Below are 21,205 nucleotides of genomic sequence, written 5' to 3' on the forward strand. Positions count from 1 at the left end.
GGAAACTATGACTTGATAAATACTTGTTGCGAACTCCTTGCTTTATTTAACTTTACCCCCTTATGTATAGCACCTACCCAATAAGTATTCAGTAAATAAGCAAATGAACTGCATGTGATAGAGAATATGATTTCCAAGTGTCATTTAGTTTTTGTTTTCTGAGCCTGACAGGCTGCCTTGTGGCAATGGGTACTACTTCTGTGCTGGGGCAGGGGTCCTGGTTCTGATGATATAAAATCCCTTTCTCCAGCCATGCTGATATGGGAGTATCATAAATCAATCTGTTGATTTCATTGGTTAAGTAATAAACAAACTGCTTGGGCTCATAGCTTAGAACATAGGTGGGTGGAGTAAACAGAACAGAATGCTGGGAGGAAGAGGAAGTGAGGTAAGATGCCTCAGACAGAGACGCCATGCTCCGCTCTCCTGGGCAGAGGCGATTCAGCTCCGACCCAGGATGGATGTAGGCTAGAATCTTCCCGGTAAGCACACCTTGGGGTGCAACACAGATGATTAGAGATGGGCTAAATTAATATGTGAGAATTAGCCTAGAAGAGGCTAGATAGAAATGGGCCAAGCAGTGTTTAAAAGAATACAGTGTCCGTGTAATTATTTCGGGGCATAAGCTAGCCGGTGGCGGGAGCTGGGTGGCAGAATGCAGCCCCACAGCTCCCACTACACCATGCTACAGATTTTTTTTTTACCAAAGACTTTGATCTTCAATGACTCTTAAAGTGTTGGTGGAATTTTTCCCACACTCTGTTTCAGAGCCAATAAGAAAGTTTTCTGTTAATTAAACTCTTAATCAGTGACTAAGAACTGACTCTTTGGCACCGGGCAGTGGTGGCACACACCTTTGATTCTAGCACTTGGGAGGCGGCGGCAGACAGGTCTCTGAGTTCAAGTCTAGCCTGGTCTACAGAGTGAGTTCCAGGACAGTCAAGTTTAAAGGAGAAACCCTGTCTCAAAAACAAACAAGCAAACAAACAAACAGAATTGACTGTTTGCAGTGGGGTATGGCTCACTGGGAGAGCACTTGTCCACCACTCATGGGACTGTAAATTCAAAAATAACTGTGGCACACTTTTAAACCCAGTACTCTGGAGACAGAAGCAGGTGGATCTGAGGCTAGCCTTGTCTACATAGTGAGAGCCAGGACAGCTAGCACTACGCAAAGTGACCCTTCAAAAAATGTTAGAAAGAGGAAAGATTGTATAAGACTTTTAAAGTTTAAGATTTCCTTCTATTTGTTAATGAATTTTGAGTGTGTACATGCATGGTATGTGTCAAGTACGGGTACCCATGGAGATCAGGGCTGCTGCATTCCCTCTCGGCTGGAGTTGTAGGTGGTTCTGAGCCACCCAGTGTGGGTGCTGGGGACACAACTCGAGTTCACTGCGATAGCACTGAGCCACCTCTCAGTCCCCAGGGAATTGACTCCTAAAGCCCCTTTACGCCACTAGCGTGCTTTACTCTAGTACTGAAAAACTGTACTAGTTATAAAACAAAGTAAAAAGCCTGTTTCCTAAGGCTTGGGTTTTCAGGTCTGTTCTGGGTGGCGTGTCCTCTCCAGAGAGGTGCCGAAGTCATTGCGTCCAGCACGGCAGAGTGACTGCATTTGAAACTGGGACATTTGCAGGGATGATGAGCTGAGATGAGGTCATCTTGGTGAGCTGGAGTCCTCTTACCTAAGATGACTGGTATCCTTCAAAGGAGAAAAGAGGGAGCAGAAAGGCACACACATGGGGACTTCCAAATGACACCAGAGGACGAGGTGGGAGGTCCACGCCCCAAGTGCCCCTTGCCAGCTTGCTCTGACCTGCGGCCCCCTGAGCTGCGGTAGAACAGTTCTCTTGTTCAGAACCTTTGGTGTGGTGCTGTTCCAGGATGCATAGGAAGCTAATATAAACCCTGAGAAACAAATGCAACATTTCACAGAGATTTCTGCTCTAGCCGCACACATCGGATACACAGCTGGTTAAATCTGAAGGCAAGGTCCATTACCAGCATTTTAGTTTTTGAGACGGAGTCTTGCTCTGTAACCATGACTGGCCTCAAGCTCCCAGATCTGTCTATCTCTGCCTCCCGAGTGCTGGGATTAAAGGTGTGGGCCATCAGCTTCTACCAAAACTGTATTTCCTTCAGTCACATGTTATCTTAATTCATATTAAAATATAGGATATATGTCTGAGATTGTCTTCATAAGTATTAATTGATAATAAGAGGTTTTAGAGATGTCTACCTTTGATGAAACATGCTCAAAACATCTTTTCCTTGAGGTTTCAGAGACTGAAGAAGCTCCTAGATGATGGGGACGCACATCCTGACTCTGCTGCTTCCTTCCTGCTCCTGGACAATGGGAGAGTTATCCAGCTTTCTCTGCCCAGTGGTCAACACAACAGCGAACTGTTCCCATTGGGTTATTGAGCTGGTAGTGATAATTCATTCCAGTGATTTCCATGTTGGTTGGCACACTGTGAGTGCTGTGGTGTGAACGTTTGTGTCTCCCTCCCCACTTCATTGTCTTACCCTAACTCCTAAGCTGCTGCTACCAGACGTGACACTCTGAAGAACCTATTAGACCACAAGGGCAGGGATCAAGCGATTGAAATCTGTGTTTCTATGGAAAAGGTGTCACGGTACTAACTAGTCCCACCTGCCTGGTAACAGTGAAGCCCGTAGGTGTCTATGAACTAGGAAGCAGGCCCACGCTGAATGTAGAGACACCTTAATGTTGAATTTCAGTGCTTTCAAAATAGAAATAAATTTCCAATGTTTGTAAGCTGCCCAGTTTATGTTACTTCGCAATTATAGCCCAGATGAACTAAGACAGCATGCTACTCAATATTCAACATGCAAACTGGTAGTCTTGTTTTCTTAGTACTTCTAACCCAGGCGGTCAATTTATTCTGCAGACCAATATGGACATTCCACTCACTTCCTGAAGCATTAAATGAATCTATATTATATATGTGAAAATGTGAAATACTTAATATTGGTCGCATATGACTTCCTGTCGTCCCTTCTATTAGCTGTCTGACTGCCATTTACCTCTATTGGCAAGTCTTCCTAGATGGTCTGCATCAGAAATATTCTCTCTCCTCCAGCAAATTTGAAAAGCACAGGTATGAAAATATTACATAACACTTATTCTGAAGCTATTAGTGTAAGCTCTGCCCCACTGGGTAGACTGTGACCTCCAGAAGGGCAGGGCTGGCAGCTTTCTAGCTTTGTAGCCTTCTTAATACCCATGAGAGAGATCCAAACTTAGTAGATTCTCAATAAAAGGTTGTTAAACTTAGTTGAACCCACAATATTTTTTTCCTTATGGTGAATGCCCTAAGAAAAACATAAAATGAATGAATTACTTTTCTTTCTTTCATGGCAATATATATGCCCTGGGCTAGTGGGTATTTGCAAGCCTGGGTTAGAATTTAGGAAAGTCATCCATCTAAGAAAGGAGAAGAAATGCATTTTAAATCACAAGAACAACAGAGCCTTCTATAAGGCCTTCTAGCAAAAACAATTATTGATGTCTGCATGGCCCAGGTGCTAAGTGATCAGAAGCCAATGCCGAGGGTGAGATGCGGTGAATGATCCTCAGTCGCGTTCCATAGGTAGGCAATTCGGTGAAATGTGCACAGATGGAAAGTTTAGGTCTGGGAATCATGTGGGCGTCATAATGCAAATAATTGACTTTCCTTCTGAGGAACATCTGTCGAAGCATCTGAAAGCAGTTGTTTATCCTGCTGCCAAAATGCTGAGAAATATAATAATTCTCCAATGAGGCTAGAACTATCCAGGGGAAGAAAAATGGTTTTTTCATGTAGCTCTGTTTTTATTAAATCTTGTGGTTGTTTCTCTAACATAGCACATAGGAGATATTCAATAATATTTGTTGAATGAATGCTGAATGAAAAGCAGAAACTCATTAAACAGTTGTTGAATGAATCATTTTCCATTTTTAGACTCAGAAGATACATTTTCAGAAAATAGTGTGCCCACAAAGTTTTATCATGTTATATACCATTTTTATTTGGCATAAATTTAAGTAATGCCAACCTTGCTCTGTACATTATGGGGTGCAAACAGCATGCATCGCTATAAGAGAAAATAGTCTCAACATTATACAAAATGTATGAATAAAGTTAGATTTTAATATCTTAATGTTACTTCAATTCATTGTTATGAAAACGGTAAAATTTAAATTGCAGGCTTACATAGTTATGACTATTTCAATAAACAAAATTAAAATTTAAAACCCAGCTAGTGTCTATAGCTGTAATACATATAAGAAGATTCCACTAAGATTTAAAAGGCTAGGATGTTCTGGAGTGTCTGGAGGACCGTAGAGCAGGAGGATGGTGCTTCTCTGCCTGATCCTTCTCTTGTTCTCACGTGTGAGAGAGGCAGGCAGGCTTCCCAAGGCCTCCCAGAATTCACTCTGCCAACTTTCAGTGCAGATAGTGCATGCTAAATGGCAGACGGAGTTTGAGTGTAACTAGTAAAATTACAGTGCTAGAAAGGCATCATTGCTTTGAAAAACCAGCCTTTCTGTGAGAACGGCTCCTAGGCAAGACCACAAGAAAGAACTCTGAAGGGAGCAATGCTAATTGGTAATGACTCTCTCCAGAAATCCTTTGCTTTTATGGTCACCGTGACACAGCTTAGGAACCTCCATGCAGGTGCTCGAAGGAAGCGGTTCAAGCCGTAATCAGAGTCATCTTTCATCCGTGAATAGACAGCTCGTTTCCTTCCTGTATATCTAAACTGTACACATGCACACATATCACAGAGGATCATGAATTATAGAATCTGCTCACAAAGAGTTACAAATAAAATGTTAAGTCCATTATGCTTATGACGCAATAAGAAAATCACAGCTGAATCCAAACCGAATTCATAGCTCTTAATCCCTGATTTCTTGGTTTCAGTCTACCTTCATGTACAAAGTGTGCCTCTTTGTGAGGCAAGGAACAGGATCCGAGTCCTGAATTGTCTCTATCGCAGGTATCATACCTGACTATGGACAAGTTACTTAGGTCTCTGTCCTTTAAGTAACAAAAACAGAATGAGCGTCTTGATTAAAAGAATTGACACACATCAAGATAACTAGTTTATTAAACTCATTTTTTATTGGAATATTTTATGTCTGTCTCCAGAAGTAAACTAGAAAATGAATGACAAAAGTCATCTGAAATGGACTGAGAGAGCTCAGAAACAGAGCACTTAGAAGATAAATAATATCGAGTATATAATGGAATTATATATTAACCATTATGTGGTTGGATATTACATAAGTAACGAAATAAGACTATTACTCTTTATTCCTGAGACTTGAAGGTTGTAAATACAAAAATGCTTGGCAAGAAGGGTTACCCAAAAGGCTTGTAAGTTTTCATCACTATTTGTTCTGAATAGCTCTGAGCAATTCTTTTCCAATTCATTACAGTTTTCAATATGTATTGTTAGTTTAAATGTTAAATTTCATGCAGACACGACTTAATGAAAATTAAGGTAGAAATTCAGAATTAGTTAAAATTTATAACTGATTATATTAAGGTATTAATGGGCTATTAATTAAGTCTATTGGATGTGACAAAATTTGCATTTACCTCATTTTGCTTAATTTTAAGCAATTAAAACTAGAAGTTACTTTTTAAAAAAGTCTAGCCATTGTCAATTTTACATTCACAATAAAGTCAAATGTTTATCACAATGTCAATATTTTGACCTACCAAAACTGAAAAAATTTTTTTAATTAAAAAAAAATCTCACTCAAAAGCCCCAAAGGTGCCTTTCACACTTAAGCTTTAATTAGCAACCATTTTGGTCTCTGACACACATTGTGCAGGTATTGAAGCGTTAATATTACCAAGGCTTGATTACAAAAGGCAAGGATTAATTTCGGAGGAGACAAAAAAGATGATGCCCTGATTACAAAGGATGATTAAGGGGGAATGTCAGACATTGTACACCTGTAGGAGTCTTTGCTAGCCTCCGAGGGTGAGACTTTGCAGAAGTTGATATTTAAAACGCCGGGTCCTTTGCACTTTATAACACTGGTGTCTGTGACTTGCACACTGGGCTTCCCAGCTCTACCAAAGATCCAAACCCCTGAGCACAGAATGGCTACAGATGGTTCCACGGCGCTCCTGTAGTTCACTTCTCGCGAGACCAGCACGAGGCTTCTCCTCCTGGGTCTAGTTCTCGCGAGGCCAGCAAGAGGCCTTCTCCTACTGGGTTTAGTTCTCGCGAGGCCAGCACGAGGCCAGCATGAGGCTTCTCCTCCAGGGTCCAGTTCTCGCGAGAATAGCAAAGAGGCCAGCACGATGCCTTTTCTTCCCAGGTCCAGTTCTCGCGAGTCCAGCACGAGGTTTCTCCTCCCAGGTCTGGTTTTCACGAGGCCAGCACACCCGAGGGGAAGCTCCCTGGAGAGGAGCAGGAAGTTTTGCCCCCCCCCCAGAGGCTGCTGCTCTCCCCCTTGGCTTCTCGGGGCAGCTGCGTCCACCACAGACTCAGGTAAGGCTGGAAACCCTCAGGGCATGGCGGAGAGGACTGAGGAGCAAGGCCAAGGCTCTGGCCTCCGCCCTGCCAGCCCGGCCTGTGCAGGCGTGGGTGCTGCGGGCAGCCCAGCTGGGCACCGCCCTGGAAGCCTTCTTGCTTGTGTTTTCCAGGATCCTCAGGCTCCGGTATAAAATATTTAAAGGCGCACGAAGGATCCGCAGGAGTCGCCGAGATGAGTCTGGAGTCATTGTTTGAGCACATCATCTTCACTGAGCACCAGGCGGAGGAGAGCCGCAGGGCGCTGCGGGAAGGTCAGGGGTCCTGCCCTATGGGCCTTCTGGAGCGGGGTGTCAGGAGCAGAGGAGGGAGGGGAGGTCAAGGAGTGGAGTTTGCAGTCTGGAGGGTACGACAGTTGAAAAGTCACATGCCAACTGCTTCTGAGATGGAGACTTGAGACTCAAGGAGCATGTGAGTTAAGATTTCGTGCGCGCGTGTGTGTTGCAGTGAGGTCAGAAATTACCAGATGTCGTGGGAGGATTAAGAAAGCGACAGAGGATCTCAATGAAGAGAAAGTCAAGTTGGAATCCAAGGTAAGGATGCGTAGAGCATGCTAATTAGTGCTTGAGAAGATCTGATCTTGGCTGTGGGAAACTGTCACTGTTTACTTACCCTTCAGCCAGGAAACTCGAGAATTAGATACTCTAGTTCTGTGTTGTCTAATATTGAATGTTCTGAATCCGGCAGTATCTTTAGTTTTTAATAGGAAGTGGCCCCAAGGAAGCCAGCCTTAAATAACGAATTCATTGTCCATTTTGTGTGATGGTTAATGTTTATAAGAGAACACAATGTCGTTGAAAGAATAATTGTTCAATAAGTAGTTAGTGCAGCATATAAATTTTAAATGCTAAATAATTTAAGTATGCTGTGTGGATGTAATGGATTGCGTGTATCTTTCAATGCGTTTTGGCTTTCTGCTTCTCAGTTCACTACCACATTTTTGGACATGCCTCATCTAAAAGTATCCTTTTCTCGCTCTCATTTCTCCTTCTGATGCCTTTGTAAAGTCCTGGGTTTTAAAAAAATTGAACCAAGAGAATCTGCTAGCTTCAGGAAAGATTCTGAGCTCTGGGTAGAATTTCGGGGAAGCAAAGAGATGTAGTAGAAGAAACCTTGTAGCAAAGGGAGGGGCCAGATATGTCCCAGGAACATTGAAGGAGGACTCTAGACCCCAGCCGAGGGCTGGTGCATACAGTAGGAGGAAAGTGATTCTGGATTTGACCAGAGAGGGGCAATAAAAGTGCTTTTAGGGGGCTCCTTGCACCCTGATCACGAAGATGGGGACAGACAGTGAAGATGGTGAGACCACATGGTGGCCTCTCTCTGGGTAGGAGGACACAGATGTCCAAGGTAGTGAGTGTTCCAACACTTAAAGATTAACTACGCAAACAGTGTGCTTAGTCTGTTTACATAGTTACTATACTTTTGTCTATAACATATTCATTTTCTTACATACTGAATATAAATTTATATGTAAATTAAATATAAATTTGTAAATGATCACTCTAATTTAGCTTACAATTGTGAAGAATTTTAAGTTTTCTGTGAATAATGTAATTTTGGAGGCTTCATCCCCCAGTGAGTATCCATTCTTCTTTCCCCATCCTGCTCATACATCATAAAGTCCTCCCTGGATAGCTATGTAAAATTCCTCTACCAATCATCAGCACAGACTCATGTTTTCAGTCTTTGAGTGGAACATTTTTAGATTTATTTTTCTTATCCACCTTTATTCTCCTTGTGTTTGTTGCTTTAAAAACATGGTATGTGAGTGTGTTCATTACTAAGAGTGTAAGAGTAATTTCACAAATTTGTACATGTCTGTGGGTCCATGTGTTTTTTACATACATTTTATAATGCTCAAATCCAGGTTAATGTGTGTATGCCAGCATTTATCTTCTCTTTGTGGTGAAAATACTACATATCTTTGAATCTTTTAGTGTATGTTATTAGCTATGGTCACCATGCTGTGAGTAGAATACCTGGATGCGTTCCTCCTAACTGTGTGTACTGCACCACCCATCAGTCTGTCCTGCCTCCCCTTTCAACTAGAAGAGACTGTCTTTGAAAGTATCATTTGGGGCTATTATTCATTGAGCCCTTCGCTCTTGTTTTTCCTATAATGAAAGAGAAAGTAGCCTGCTGTGACAATGCCAAAGCTGGTGGGATGGGCAAAACATGGAGTGTCATGATGTAGCTTTCCTTGAAGAAAATTAAGATAATTTGAAAGTTGGCAAATAGAAGCCAATGAAGAAAAGGGTCACAGAGAGACAGAGAGAAAGACAGACAGACAGACATCACCACCTCCATACTCCCTGCTCTTGGCTGCTAATAGTGCTTATGTCCTGGGTACTGTCCAAAGACCACATTGACTCCTTTAGTTCTGGCAGTCACGCTGAGAGGAGGAACCGTCATTCCACTTTTGTAGGTGAAGAAGCTGAGTGTTGAAACGACCTGTCTGTAACATATCATATAAAACCAAAATAACTACCACAAAAGACACAATTGATTAAGGAAAATATAACTCTATTAAAACAGATTCTTGAGCTCATCCTGATCATTCTTTCATGACATGTAGTAATGTGTCTGAAGCTTTGCATTAGGGGCAATATTCTTTAAAGGTCACCTCTGTAAGTTTTTGTATAAAGTGCATTTTTTCTGGGATTGGTGAAGATATTGTCCTGACAGCAGATAGTAAATATTTTATTTTAAATGTTTTTTCCTTTGTAATGTTTCTTTCGTAAGACAAATTATTATTCTTTGTAATACTTTCTTTGTTAGCTACCTGTTTTACCTGATAATGGAAATGTGGTGTTGACATCTACACACACTTAAAGAAAATGTTGATTTAATTGTTTGTGCCAGAGAAAACACAGCAAATCTCTAATATTGTTTAAAAGCATTCATTGAAATTACTAATTAATTTAGGCTCATAAATGTCCATTGCTTTTTAATCAGCTCATATACATGGGTAATAATCTAATTGTATCTTACTAATAAAACTAGCATATGAGGGTCACAGTTCATACAACATTAACTTGTAGTTGAGGTAATTTGATTTATAATTAGAGTCAAGATGGTGTATATATATAAAGATTTTAAAGTGGAATTAAGATTATAATGTAAATGAATAATGGGAAGAGCTAAAGTAGTAATCATAAATTGATTCTCTGTTTCTTTTTTAATCAGAGTTAATTATATGTCTGCCAATAACAATGAAAATACATTTACTTGAATATTTGACTTGGTGCTTATTGACCCATTTGTCAAACAGAAACAGCATGAAGAGAAGCTAGAACATGACTTCACTAGAGCAATATTTTAGCTCTTGTATATTTGGAAACTATTTGGTCATTTATTTAGGAAATTGCATGTGGTCAAAAATATATTCAGAAGTATAGTATTCTTTTTTCTTCTAATCTATGGAACTAGGTAGCATGTAATTAGAACTTGAATGATAGCATTTGCCTTTCAGGACTGGATGAGTCTTTTAAAAGTCTCAGGTTGTATGAGTGAGTTGGGCAGCTACAGTATGCCCGTTACACTTAGTATGTGAAAGCAGAAGCTGGGAGAATGCTGTGGTTGCCTTAGCGTTCACTGGTCTGCCTAAAGTTCCACTGGTCAGTGGAAGGGTTTGTAGTGTGGATGTCAGAGGAACTAAAATTAATGCTTAGAGAACTAGCGTAAATTCCTAGAAGCAACCCATTGAGTTTCTTATGTGTAAAAAATGGCATGTAATTATAGTTTGGGTAGTTTTTATAAACATATAAAACCCAATACTTCTCCATACTCCTGTGAGATGGGTAAATGGAGGAAAGGATTAGACTAATTATCATATTTGCCATATTTTGCTGGATAAATATATTTTTCTTTTTAATTTTGTGATTATAATATAAACAACATTCTCACCTCTCCTTTCTCCCTTCTAACCATCCCATAAGCCTCCCTACTCTCCTCCAAAATCATGGTCTACTCTTATTGCATGCTCGTATGTATATGTAGGTACATTTGTATTCCTAGAAGTAACCTTATTGGTCTGAATGTTACTTGTAGGTATGCAGAAACACCTTAAGAACAATAAAATAATGTTTTATGAATTCTAAAGAGACTATATTAGAATGAAGTAATAAAATGACTCCAGTTATATTTTTATATGTAAATGTAGACACTCTGCCATCTAATTGGTAAGGTCAGTCACTCTCTCAGAACTTGAGAAGTCATCTTTTGGTTCTGAATTATTAAATCAAGGAAAGAAAAAGCCATAAATTATTATATATTATATATGATACGTTAATATCAATTTATAATATTAAAACAGAAGGTTTTAGTTGAGGTGATTTGTTTTCTTTTAAAAATTGTGTATTAAAGAAAATGTTTTATCTTATACTGCTTATACTTTTATTTATTTATTTATTTTATTTTATTTTTCGAGACAGGGTTTCTCTGTAGCTTTTGGTTCCTGTCCTGGAACTAACTCTTGTAGACCAGGCTGGCCTCGAACTCACAGAGATCTGCCTGCCTCTGCCTCCTGAGTGCTGGGATTAAAGGCGTGCGCCACCACCGCCCGGCCTGCTTATACTTTTTTAATTGATAAAATTTACTTAAAGACATGGATGAAAGAAGACTCTTGTTAGCTCATTACACAACAGAGATTCTGCTGAAAAAACAATAGGGTGTTGCTGGCTCATGTAACTGGAGATTCATGACTTTCTCAGCTGTCCTTGCATCAGGCCACCAATAGTAAAAACCTTGCCTTTGTGGGCTCACTGAACAATAGTTGCTGTTTCCACGTGTGCTAGAGGTCCGAAAGGGTGTTACAGACCATTTATTAAAGCTCAATTATTAGCTTGTTCTTGTTCTGTATTTGTTGTCACCATCCTTCTCTGTTCCATGCATCCTTCCGGAGCACTGTTCTGGTCCTCGACAGTGTTCCTGAAGTTGGAGGGAGAAGGATGGAGACCAGTAGTTGCTGCTCTGCTGTGCAGCCCAGTGTTTGAGGGTTTTAGGAGGAAAGTCCTCAAACATTTCAACCTGCAGCGCAAGGGTCAGAATTTAGTATTCAGCATTGGCAGGGGAGTCTGGGATTTTGTTTGGTTTAATAGGTAGGATCTCAATCTATACCTGGGGTTGGCCTTTAAATCTGCTGCTATCCTAGGCTGTCCTTGAGCCCTTGATAATCCATGGTGTAGGAGGTTCTTTTTTCCATGTGTTGCTTTCATTTATGAATAAAAAACTGTCTTGGCCAGTTGATAGGGCAGAACGTAGGTAGACAGGAAAGACAGAACTGAATGCTGGGAGGAAGAAGGACTGAGTCAGCGAGATGCCATGGACCCACCACCGGAGATAGATGTGCTGAGACTTTGTTCGTAGGCCAGGACCTCGTGGTGATATACAGATTAATAGAAATGGGTTAAACTAATATGTAAGAGCCAATAAGAAGTTAGAGCTAATGGGCCAAGCAGAGATTTAATTAATACAGTTTCTATGTGATTATTTTGGTTCTGGACACCTGGGACAAATAAGTGGCCTTCCCATTACAAATTGGCTTATCTCTGACATGGATCTTCTGCCTGAGACAGACACTAGTTAGAATCTTTGCTGGTAAACCACTGCCACATGGTGATATACAAATTCATAGAAATGGTTTAAACTAATATAAGAGTTAGCCAATAAGAAGCTAGGCTAAGGGGCCAAGCAGTGTTTTAATTGATACAGTTTCTGTGTGATTGTTTTGGGGCTAAGCGGCCGGGCGGTCAGAAACCAGAAAGCAGGCCCTCCTGCAGATCGATCCACTGTCTCAGCCTCTTGCCCCACATTGTCTCTTAGCTAAGGATGAATCACTCTACGTGAATACCTTTAAAGCCTTTCAGGATATAAAGTGGACTTTTTTTTGAATAAAGATTAGTGGTAGTTTGGAATGCCTGGAGAAAGCCCCAAAACGGGGTCAAAGACAAACTAGGTTCCTTTTACAAGGAATAATAGCTTCTCAATCCCAGGTGTCAGGTGTTAGTTAACATTTCTGTTGGGAGTGTAAACCCATACAGCCTCTTTGGATGTCAGTATGGCGATTTCTCAGAAAATTAAGAAACAACCTTCCTCAAGATCCAGCAATACCATTTTTGGGTATATACCCAAAGGATGTTCAATTGTACCACAAGGACATGTGTTCAGATATGTTCATAGCAACATTGTTTGTCATAGTCAGAACCTGCAAACAACCTAAATGCACCTCAACCGAAGAGTGGATAAGGAAAATGTGGTACATTTATACAATGGATTACTACATAGTAGAAAAAAATGACATCTTGAAATTTGCGGGCAAATGGATGGATGTAGAAAACATCATATTGAGTGAGGTAACCCAGACCTAGAAAGACAAATATCATATGTGCTCACTCATAAATGACTTTTAGACATAAGGCAAAGAAAAACCAGTGTACAATTTACAATCCCAGAGAACCTAGACAACAATGAGGACCCTAAGAGAGACTTACATAGATCTAAACTACATGGGACTTTGCAAAAGACAAGATCTCCTGAGTAAATTGAGAGCCTGGGAATCATGGGAGACAGAAGGGCAGGGGAAAGAGAGGGAGGGGAGCAGAGAAGAAATATATAGGTCAATAAAATCAATAAAAAATAAACAATAACTTGAAAATAATTCATTTTCAAAGCATAAGATGTTAAAAAGCAACCCACAGAAGCTATGTAAGTGCAAGAGCACCAAATATATGGAGCACAAGTCTGTCCTGTGAGGGTATGTAAATATAGTTAACGTATAATGACATTCATGGGATGATAAATAGCACATCAAGACAGTGATTGTCCCTGTTAGGGTGGCAGATAGCTGTAATCAGGGAAGGGTGTACAGGGCACTGAAGCTTTTGTGATGACCTTTTTTCTTAAGACGAGGGTGAGAACACAGCTGCTAGGTCACTTTACAAAAAAAATTACATCCCTTAAAGTTAGAAAGCAGTGATTTATAATCTTTTCACAAGGTTGTGCTGTGGTCATAGATTGTAGAACATTTTCATCTCCCCAGAAAAAAGCACTGTGTCTGTTAGCAGCCACTGCATAGTCCCTAAGCTCCCCAGGCTCACCAGCCCTGCATCCTAGGCCATGAACTTCTGTTGCCTGTGGAAATGGTGTTCAGATGTAGGTGCACATTTTGTGACTCACCTGTGTCTCACCGCATAGTCCCTAAGCTCCCAAGGGTCACCAGCCCCACGTCCTAAGCTGTCCACCTCTGTTGCCTGTGGACGTGCTGTACAGGTGTAGGTGCACAGTAGTAATATTTTGTGACTTACTTGTGTCTTCTACAGTATTTCTAGACTCATCCATGCTGTAGCATGATAAATGGTTTTCATTTCCCTTTTGTGGGTGAATAATGTTCCTTATGTCCACACACTGTTTTGTGTGTTTATCAGTGACCATTCAGATTATTTTGTTGTTTTGAATAGCATTGCCATGAATATTTGTTCACAAGTATTTGAGTAAACATATATTTTCAAATCTTTTTGAGTACTCCATCTAGGAGTAGAATTGGTAGGGCATATGGGACCTTTGGACTGTTTCCTATTTGATATATTTTTTTCAGGAAATGTGAGATGGTTTTCACATCAACTACACACTTCTGAATTTATACCAGTGTGTGTGAGGGCTCCATGTTTCTGTCCTTGTCAACACTTGCTACTTTCTACTTCACTGGGTTTTCAAAAAACTGTATTCCTGCATGCGTAGTGTGGTGCTTTATTGTGGATTTTTATTTTTGATTCCTAAATGACATTGACTGAAGACCCTTCTAGGTGCTAGTTAACAATTTGGAATACTCATTTTTGACATGGGCTCCTGATAAATATCATACACACACACACACACACACACACACACACTACCTGATAAATGCTTGTGACTGGTTCTTCTGTGAGTAGGCCTGGCCTCTATAATGTTACATCTCCTTTTTATGGTCACAGAACTAAAATTATTGCCTTCAAATTAAAGAAAATATCATATATAGCATTTATTGGACTTCTTCTTAGTGCTGTCTTCATGACTTGGAAAAATCCAAGGAATATTTAGAATACAAGTTTAGATCAGACTATAACAACATGCACATTAGCTCTTCTGATGCAGTAGATTGTAAACCATCCAAGTGGAATGCTTAGTAGCTTGTATCCATAGAGTAGAAAATCCACTCAGCTGTTCCTAATTGTAAAATCCAGGATTCTGCTACCACTCCTGTTTTGAAAAGAAGTATCTAAATGAATTATATATCAAGCATCAGCCATGGTTTGAACAGAAAAAATGATCTCCTTGAAATAGGAGGAAAATACTTTAAAGTTTTGCTTCAATTTGAGAAAATGTTAGACTCAATTTGAGTTTGCAGCCCCATGAGCTACAGCACTGAAGAAGACCCTTTCAGATTTACTTATGATCTATGAGTTTAGAAAAATTATGATTTTAAAATCTCCTGAGAATCTACAGTCATTCATAAAACATTACTGTACAACCTCTAAGTCACACTGTGATTGGTAAATAAATTACGATATCATCATTTGTCTGTCTGTTTGTGTATGCATGCATGTGTGTATTGCTGTGGAGACCAGAAAAAGGCACCCGGAGTGGAGCTGCAGTTATAAGTGGACGTGAGCAGCCTGACTTCTGTGCTGGGAATGCAGCTATCTCTTCAGCCTGTGATACCTTTCTTAATAATGACTTCAGTTCTCTAATGCTAACTGTAAACTCAAGACTTCTGAGCTTCTCATGGAACAAAATTAGTTTTTCGTGTAATTCTTCAAAGAAAGCCTTATCATGCTTGTCATGAGAATTATCAAAAACTTGGAAATAAGCAAGAGGAGTGTGAGTTCTAGGAACTGAAATCAGGTCTACTGCAAGAACAGTATTTATGATGTGGGAGCCCCTCTGTGTGCTGTGATTACCATTAATGATTAAAGAAACTGTTTTGGACCTATAGCAAGGCAAAACTTAGGTAGGTAGGACAAGCTAGGCTGAATGCTGGGAGAAAAAAGGACGGAGTCAGGGAGAAGCTATGGATTCTCCGGAGACAGACACTGGGAACTTTAGCTGGTAAACCATAGCCACAAGGCGATAAGCAGAATAATAGAGATGGGTTAGTTTAGGATACGAGTTTAGCCAGAAATACGCTTAAGCTATTGGCCAAACAGTATTGCAAATAATATTGTTTTCTGAGTGGTTATTTTGGAGCTAAGCGGCTAGGAACCAACAAGTGGCACCCTCCTCCAACAACTTTAAGCTTCTGAAACATCTCACCAGCCCCTGGATTTATACATTTTTTTTTTTACATTACTTAATACCTGCCTATTTTCCTCAAATAATTTTCTATTTATTATACTTAGGGTCAAAAGCAATTTTTGTAGCTGCATAGTATTCCAATAAATATTGTGCTGTATTTAGTTAGCTGATTTTCTACTGATAGTATTTACTGCTGTATTAGTAACTTCTTTTTTTTTTTTAGGAGAACACAACTCAAATTGATGTATCAACAAAGACATGTTTTTAAAGCTTTTAAGACATTCTCCCAGAATTATTCCAGTGAAAATTGCCAAAACATCATCATTTATATACTTGAAATTAATAAGTTGTTATAAGAATATTGCCTCCTTTGAAGTTTTAATTTGAATTTTAATTTCTTATAGATTCCATTTTTTATGCTATACCTATTACCCTTTGATGTGAGAGTGTCATATATCAATCTGTTGATTTCATTGGTTAAGCAATAAAGAAACTGCTTGGCCCTCATAGGTTAAAACATAGGTGGGTGGAGTAAACAGAACAGAATGCTGGGAGGAAGAGGAAGTGAGGTAAGATGCCTCAGACAGAGACACCATAGCTCAGCTCTCGGGGGCACAAGCGATGAAGCTCCAACCCAGGATGGACGTAGGCTAGAATCTTCCTGGTAAGCGCACCTAGCGGTGCTACACAGATGATTAGAAATGGGCTAAATTAATATGTGAGAATTAGCCTAGAAGAGGCTAAATAGAAATGGGCCAAGCAGTGTTTAAATGAATACAGTTTGTGTGTTGTTATTTCAGGGCATAAGCTAGCCAGGCGGCCGGGGTGCTGGGGACGCAGCCCCGCCGCTCTTATTACAACAACCCTTTATCATTTAAATCTTGGCTTATGGTATAGTTTTCTCATTAGAGTTTGTAATTTTTATGTTGTTAGAATCTTTGACACTACTTATTTTAATATTTATTCATGTATTTGCATCTGAACTTTTTTCAGTCTTGAGAAAGCCGGTGACTACAAGATTGGAACAATGTCTTTTTCTGGTACTCTGAAGGGTCTTGGAGAAGAGACTTCCAGGATGAGTGAATGGCGATTCTGTGCAAAAGCTGTAGAGGAAGTGGTTCTGGCACACTTAAGGAATAGCCAGGAAAAACAATAGGTCAGAGAAGGGAGAATGAGAGAGAGATTGTGGGAGGTTGGAGAGTGATGGGTGTGATGTGCAGACCTGACAAGGGTTTCTATGCTGACCCATGTTAGAACTGTTGTGTCCTGCTGGGACACTGTGGTTCGGAAATGCACCTGCTTTGTAAAAAGGCGGATGGCAAAGGGATGGCGGACGCCTTGAATCTCAGTGCTAGGGAGGCAGAGTCCGTGGATCTCTACAAGTTTGAGGCCACTCAAGGATACATAGTGAAACCTGTTTCAAAGGAAAAAAAGAGAAAAGCTAAAGCCTTAATGTCTGCTGCAGTCTGCTCATTGATACACTCTGGCCTTTGAAATGTTTCCTGTCGAGGCTGTCATAACCCCAGGCTTTCCCTCTGTCCTTGTGGGATTTTAGGGACGTGAGATCTGCGTGTCTTCCTTGTGTCTCTTATGAAAAGTTGCCTCCTTTTGCGTTTGGAGCAAGCACAGTGCGACTTGTTCGAGGCTGAGTTGCTTCTAGCAGTGTCAGGTGCGGGAGGAGTGACTCTCATTACTTGGATCAAATGGTAATCTAAAATGCTCTGTCACTTCAGTTTCTGAGTTGTGTAGGGAAGTTTCTGAGGCATGAAGGCAGCAAGGACAGTGACGAGCCGCACATGGCACGTTGTCGAACACAGACCCAGTCACCAGACAAGCCCCTCAGTGCCCAGGGGAATAGTAGGGGAGGAAGAAACAGAACTAACAAGGGTGATGGTACTGCCCCAAGTTCAGCAGCTCGAAAACAGCACATTTTCTGACACAGCTTGGCCATTTGAGTCTAGAATGCGCCATTAAGGCTTTATGTAGATATTTTCATTTTCAGTCAGAAGATAGATAGAGATGAGAAAGAGAAACTGGTATTCCTGGCATTAGGAACTTCTCACTCCGTTCGTTATATTTGTAAACAGTCTTGAGAGCATGGGCAATTTAGGAGACAGAGTTAATAATTTCTTTAGTTTCATAACTTTTGTTTACTTTAAATAACTCAAACTGCCATGGGAATGTTGGTGCCTCAGTTCAGACTTGCTATGTTTGGGAATATTTCTTAGCGCAATTTGTATTTTAAGGTGTCTTCCCATCAGATCCCTCCCCGGCTGTTACCTTGTAGTAAAGCAGAGCTAAGGAGTCTCCAGGCAGTTAGTGTTAGTATTCAGGCATCTGTACTGGCCTGCCCTTAAGGGTTCTGACAGCCTACATCCTTAGCTGCAGCCACTAAGTGCACCTCTGATGTGGGAGTCCCCTCTGTGTGTTTTGAATATGTTTTGTTATCATTGCTTAATAAAGGAACTGCCTTGGGCCTATGGCAGCACAGAATAGAGCAAGGAGGGAATTCCAAGCAGAGATAAAGGAGAAAAGAAGGAAGAATCAGAGAGACGCCATGTAGCTGCTAAAGGAGAAAGATGCCTGCCCTAAAAACCTTACCTGTAAACCATGAGCCTGTGGTAAAATATAAAATAGTAGGAATGGGTTACTTTAAGATGTAAGAGTTAGTTAATAAGAAGCCTGAGCTGATAGGCTAAGCAGTATTTTAATTAATATAGTTTCTGTGTGATTATTTTGGGCCTGGTGCCGGGAAACGGATGAGCAGTCTCGACCTATGCACCTCCTGTGCACACTGCCACTTTCCCTCATGAAAGGTGGGACATTCTCATCTCCCATCTTTTTCTCTCTGTCTCTGTCTCTTTCTTGCTCCTGTTTTTTTTTTAAATTACAACATTGGTTCCTTGACCAGGAAAGGCTCTCCTGGCACTTCCTCCTGCCCACCAGCTGTCTGAGGTGCATTGCAACCCAGAAACCTGGTCCACATATGACAGCTTCGTTTCTCTGAATTACTGTGTCCCTCCATTCAACACTGGCATGGTTGGTGAGCCCCTCTGCCTTCCCCACCTCTGGCTATTTCGCACGAGTGAAGACTAGTCTCTCCAGCGTGGTGTCTTACCTTTTGGCCTTGTTAAGCCTCGTGACCAGGCAACCATGGCTCTCTCGGGATCAGAGCACTTGGCCCCTGCCCTTTGCCGGATGACTCGTGGGAGGCCCCTGCCTGTCTTGTTTCTCGGACCCTCAAGTCCTTTGGGCTTGAGTTGATTGACAAATCACCAAGCTGATTGTGTCTTTCTCACTCTATTCCTGCTTGATAAACGCCATTGGATCTTGTTCTGCCTCACTCGTGGGGAATAAGCCTACCAAAAATCTGCTTCCTGGCACTTTATTCCTGCTGTTTTATGGAGCCTTTGCAGCATTCTGCCAGAGGTCCTGATAGATGGGAGGAGGTGTCCCCCTTTCACTCTCCCACTTTCTCCTCCCCCAGTAAACCTCTTACACTAACTCTGTTTGCTTAGAGGCAGAGCCCACTGAGAGGTGATCACTTCATGCCGGGCCTCTATCCACCTGCTCCACCCTCAGCAGAGCCATCTTCCACCTGCCGCAAATCTGCCTTCTCATTCACTAGCAACTTTGCCTTTTATTCTGTATTGGCAACTGGGTTTCTGGTAGGGTCACCGGCCTCAGACCATTGCCCTGGATGTGAGGCTTCATTTCTTCAGCCCAGTCCTCTCTTTGCTTTCTGGCTTTTCTTGAAGTCCTGGTACCAGGTGACTGTGTCTCTCTTGTGCTCAGAGCCCTTGGCCCCTGCTGTGTTTGAATCACTGAGTAGCCTGTGCCGTCTCTTCTCTGCCTCACTCATGGGGACTGTGTCATTGTTTATACCTCCTTGGTCCCATTAGGATGTTGTTTTGGACCCACTGACCATTCCTAATCACCAATTGTTGTGGGACTACCATCTGTTGGCAGATCTGGAGGCACAGGACGACCAAACATGTCCAGGTGATGCTGAGGTGATGGGAAAGGATCAGGAGCTTTAAGCCCTAGGGAGTCAACTTGGATCCACCTCAAACAGCATTTTGCCAGATCCAGGTAGTGCCTGACAGTTCCACAGAGCCTGGACAGTGAAGTGAAATAGCTAGATACACCAGGATTTGGCCAGCACCCCCACTTTCTCAGGTCCCCCCCCCCAAATTATGGCAACCCCAGGTCAGCATGAAGCACTCTCAAGAACATGGCATCCGCATCCCCACCTCACCTGCTGTCAGGACTGTCAGGTCAAGGTGTCTTGTGCTTGTGCTGTGCATGAGTTGTGCGTGGTGATGATATCTGGGTCCCAGCTGAGATCCTTCTCTCAACATCAACAGAACACCTTGGAAATTCTTGTTTTAAAAGTCCTAGTATCAGTAAATTGAACAGATTGTTCACCACCCCTGGTCCTACAAACATCACCATGTACAGGTGAAGAAGAGACAGATCTCTAAATGAGTTTTTTTTTGTCCTGGTCCCACTACTAGAGTGGGAGCCCCAATGGAAGCAAATGTGTTACTTCCTGACCCTTCCTTTTCCTTTTTCTCTTGTCTTTAACAACCACACACTGCTTCATCAGTGCCTTTTCTATGTATCTCCAATGATAACATTCAAAATTCTCTGATCCAAAAACTAATCAGCTATTGTTACAGGACTCCCAATTGATAACCACAGACGTGGAAGTGCCCCTAATTAATTATATATCCTTTATAAATCTTAAGCTTGTTGACCTTATTTTATTGTCATCTGTATAATAATCATGAAGTAGCCCTGAAGTGTCATGTTCTTACACTAAAATGGAGAAGTCGTGGTCCTACCCTTGTCTTCCCTGTTGATCCTGAAGTCTGGGAAACACATTTTCTGTTCTGCATTGCAGACACAAGACACCTTCTCATTGTGACCTCCATACCTCCAGTCATGCAAATTATGTCTCCATCTTTTTTAAAATATGGATGATGGATGCACCTAGGACTGTAGGTTGGGGCAGCTGTGCAATGGTCTTACATAAATGGAAGATCATTCCTATTTCACTGCTGCTATTTTTTTCAAAATGCCAGTATTCCTAGGACTTAGTGGCTATAATATTTCAAAATGTCTTTGAAGCCAACCCTTTGCCTCTGGAAGAGACTGTTCCGGGCTCTTTACTATTCAATATCTTCTGGGACAGAGATTTCACAACCTGTATCTCACCTTGAGGAAGTTAATATAAATCTTGCTTTCTGCAATTTCAGTTGAATTTGTATCATTTTTCTTTTCTCTGTAGAGATGTGAACAGCCCTAAACTGGAGGTGATACATTCTCATGAGGGCTGGTACCAAACACTGTAGAAAAATGGTTT

The 21,205-nt window shown here is 41.2% G+C and overlaps 1 protein-coding gene across 1 annotated transcript in view; it reads left to right on the top strand.

Moving 5' to 3' along the window:
• The first annotated feature begins 6,739 nt into the window (after positions 1–6,739).
• Positions 6,740–21,205, top strand: part of Ccdc172 (coiled-coil domain containing 172) — a 55,172-nt gene continuing 40,706 nt past the window's right edge. The window contains exons 1-2 of the mRNA XM_075975269.1: positions 6,740–6,818; positions 7,012–7,097. Of these exons, the coding sequence (XP_075831384.1) occupies positions 6,740–6,818; positions 7,012–7,097 (165 nt within the window). The remainder of the gene's footprint in view (positions 6,819–7,011; positions 7,098–21,205) is intronic.

This window comes from Microtus pennsylvanicus, chromosome 5 (assembly GCF_037038515.1).
Source record: "Microtus pennsylvanicus isolate mMicPen1 chromosome 5, mMicPen1.hap1, whole genome shotgun sequence".
Classification (NCBI taxonomy): domain Eukaryota; kingdom Metazoa; phylum Chordata; class Mammalia; order Rodentia; family Cricetidae; genus Microtus; species Microtus pennsylvanicus.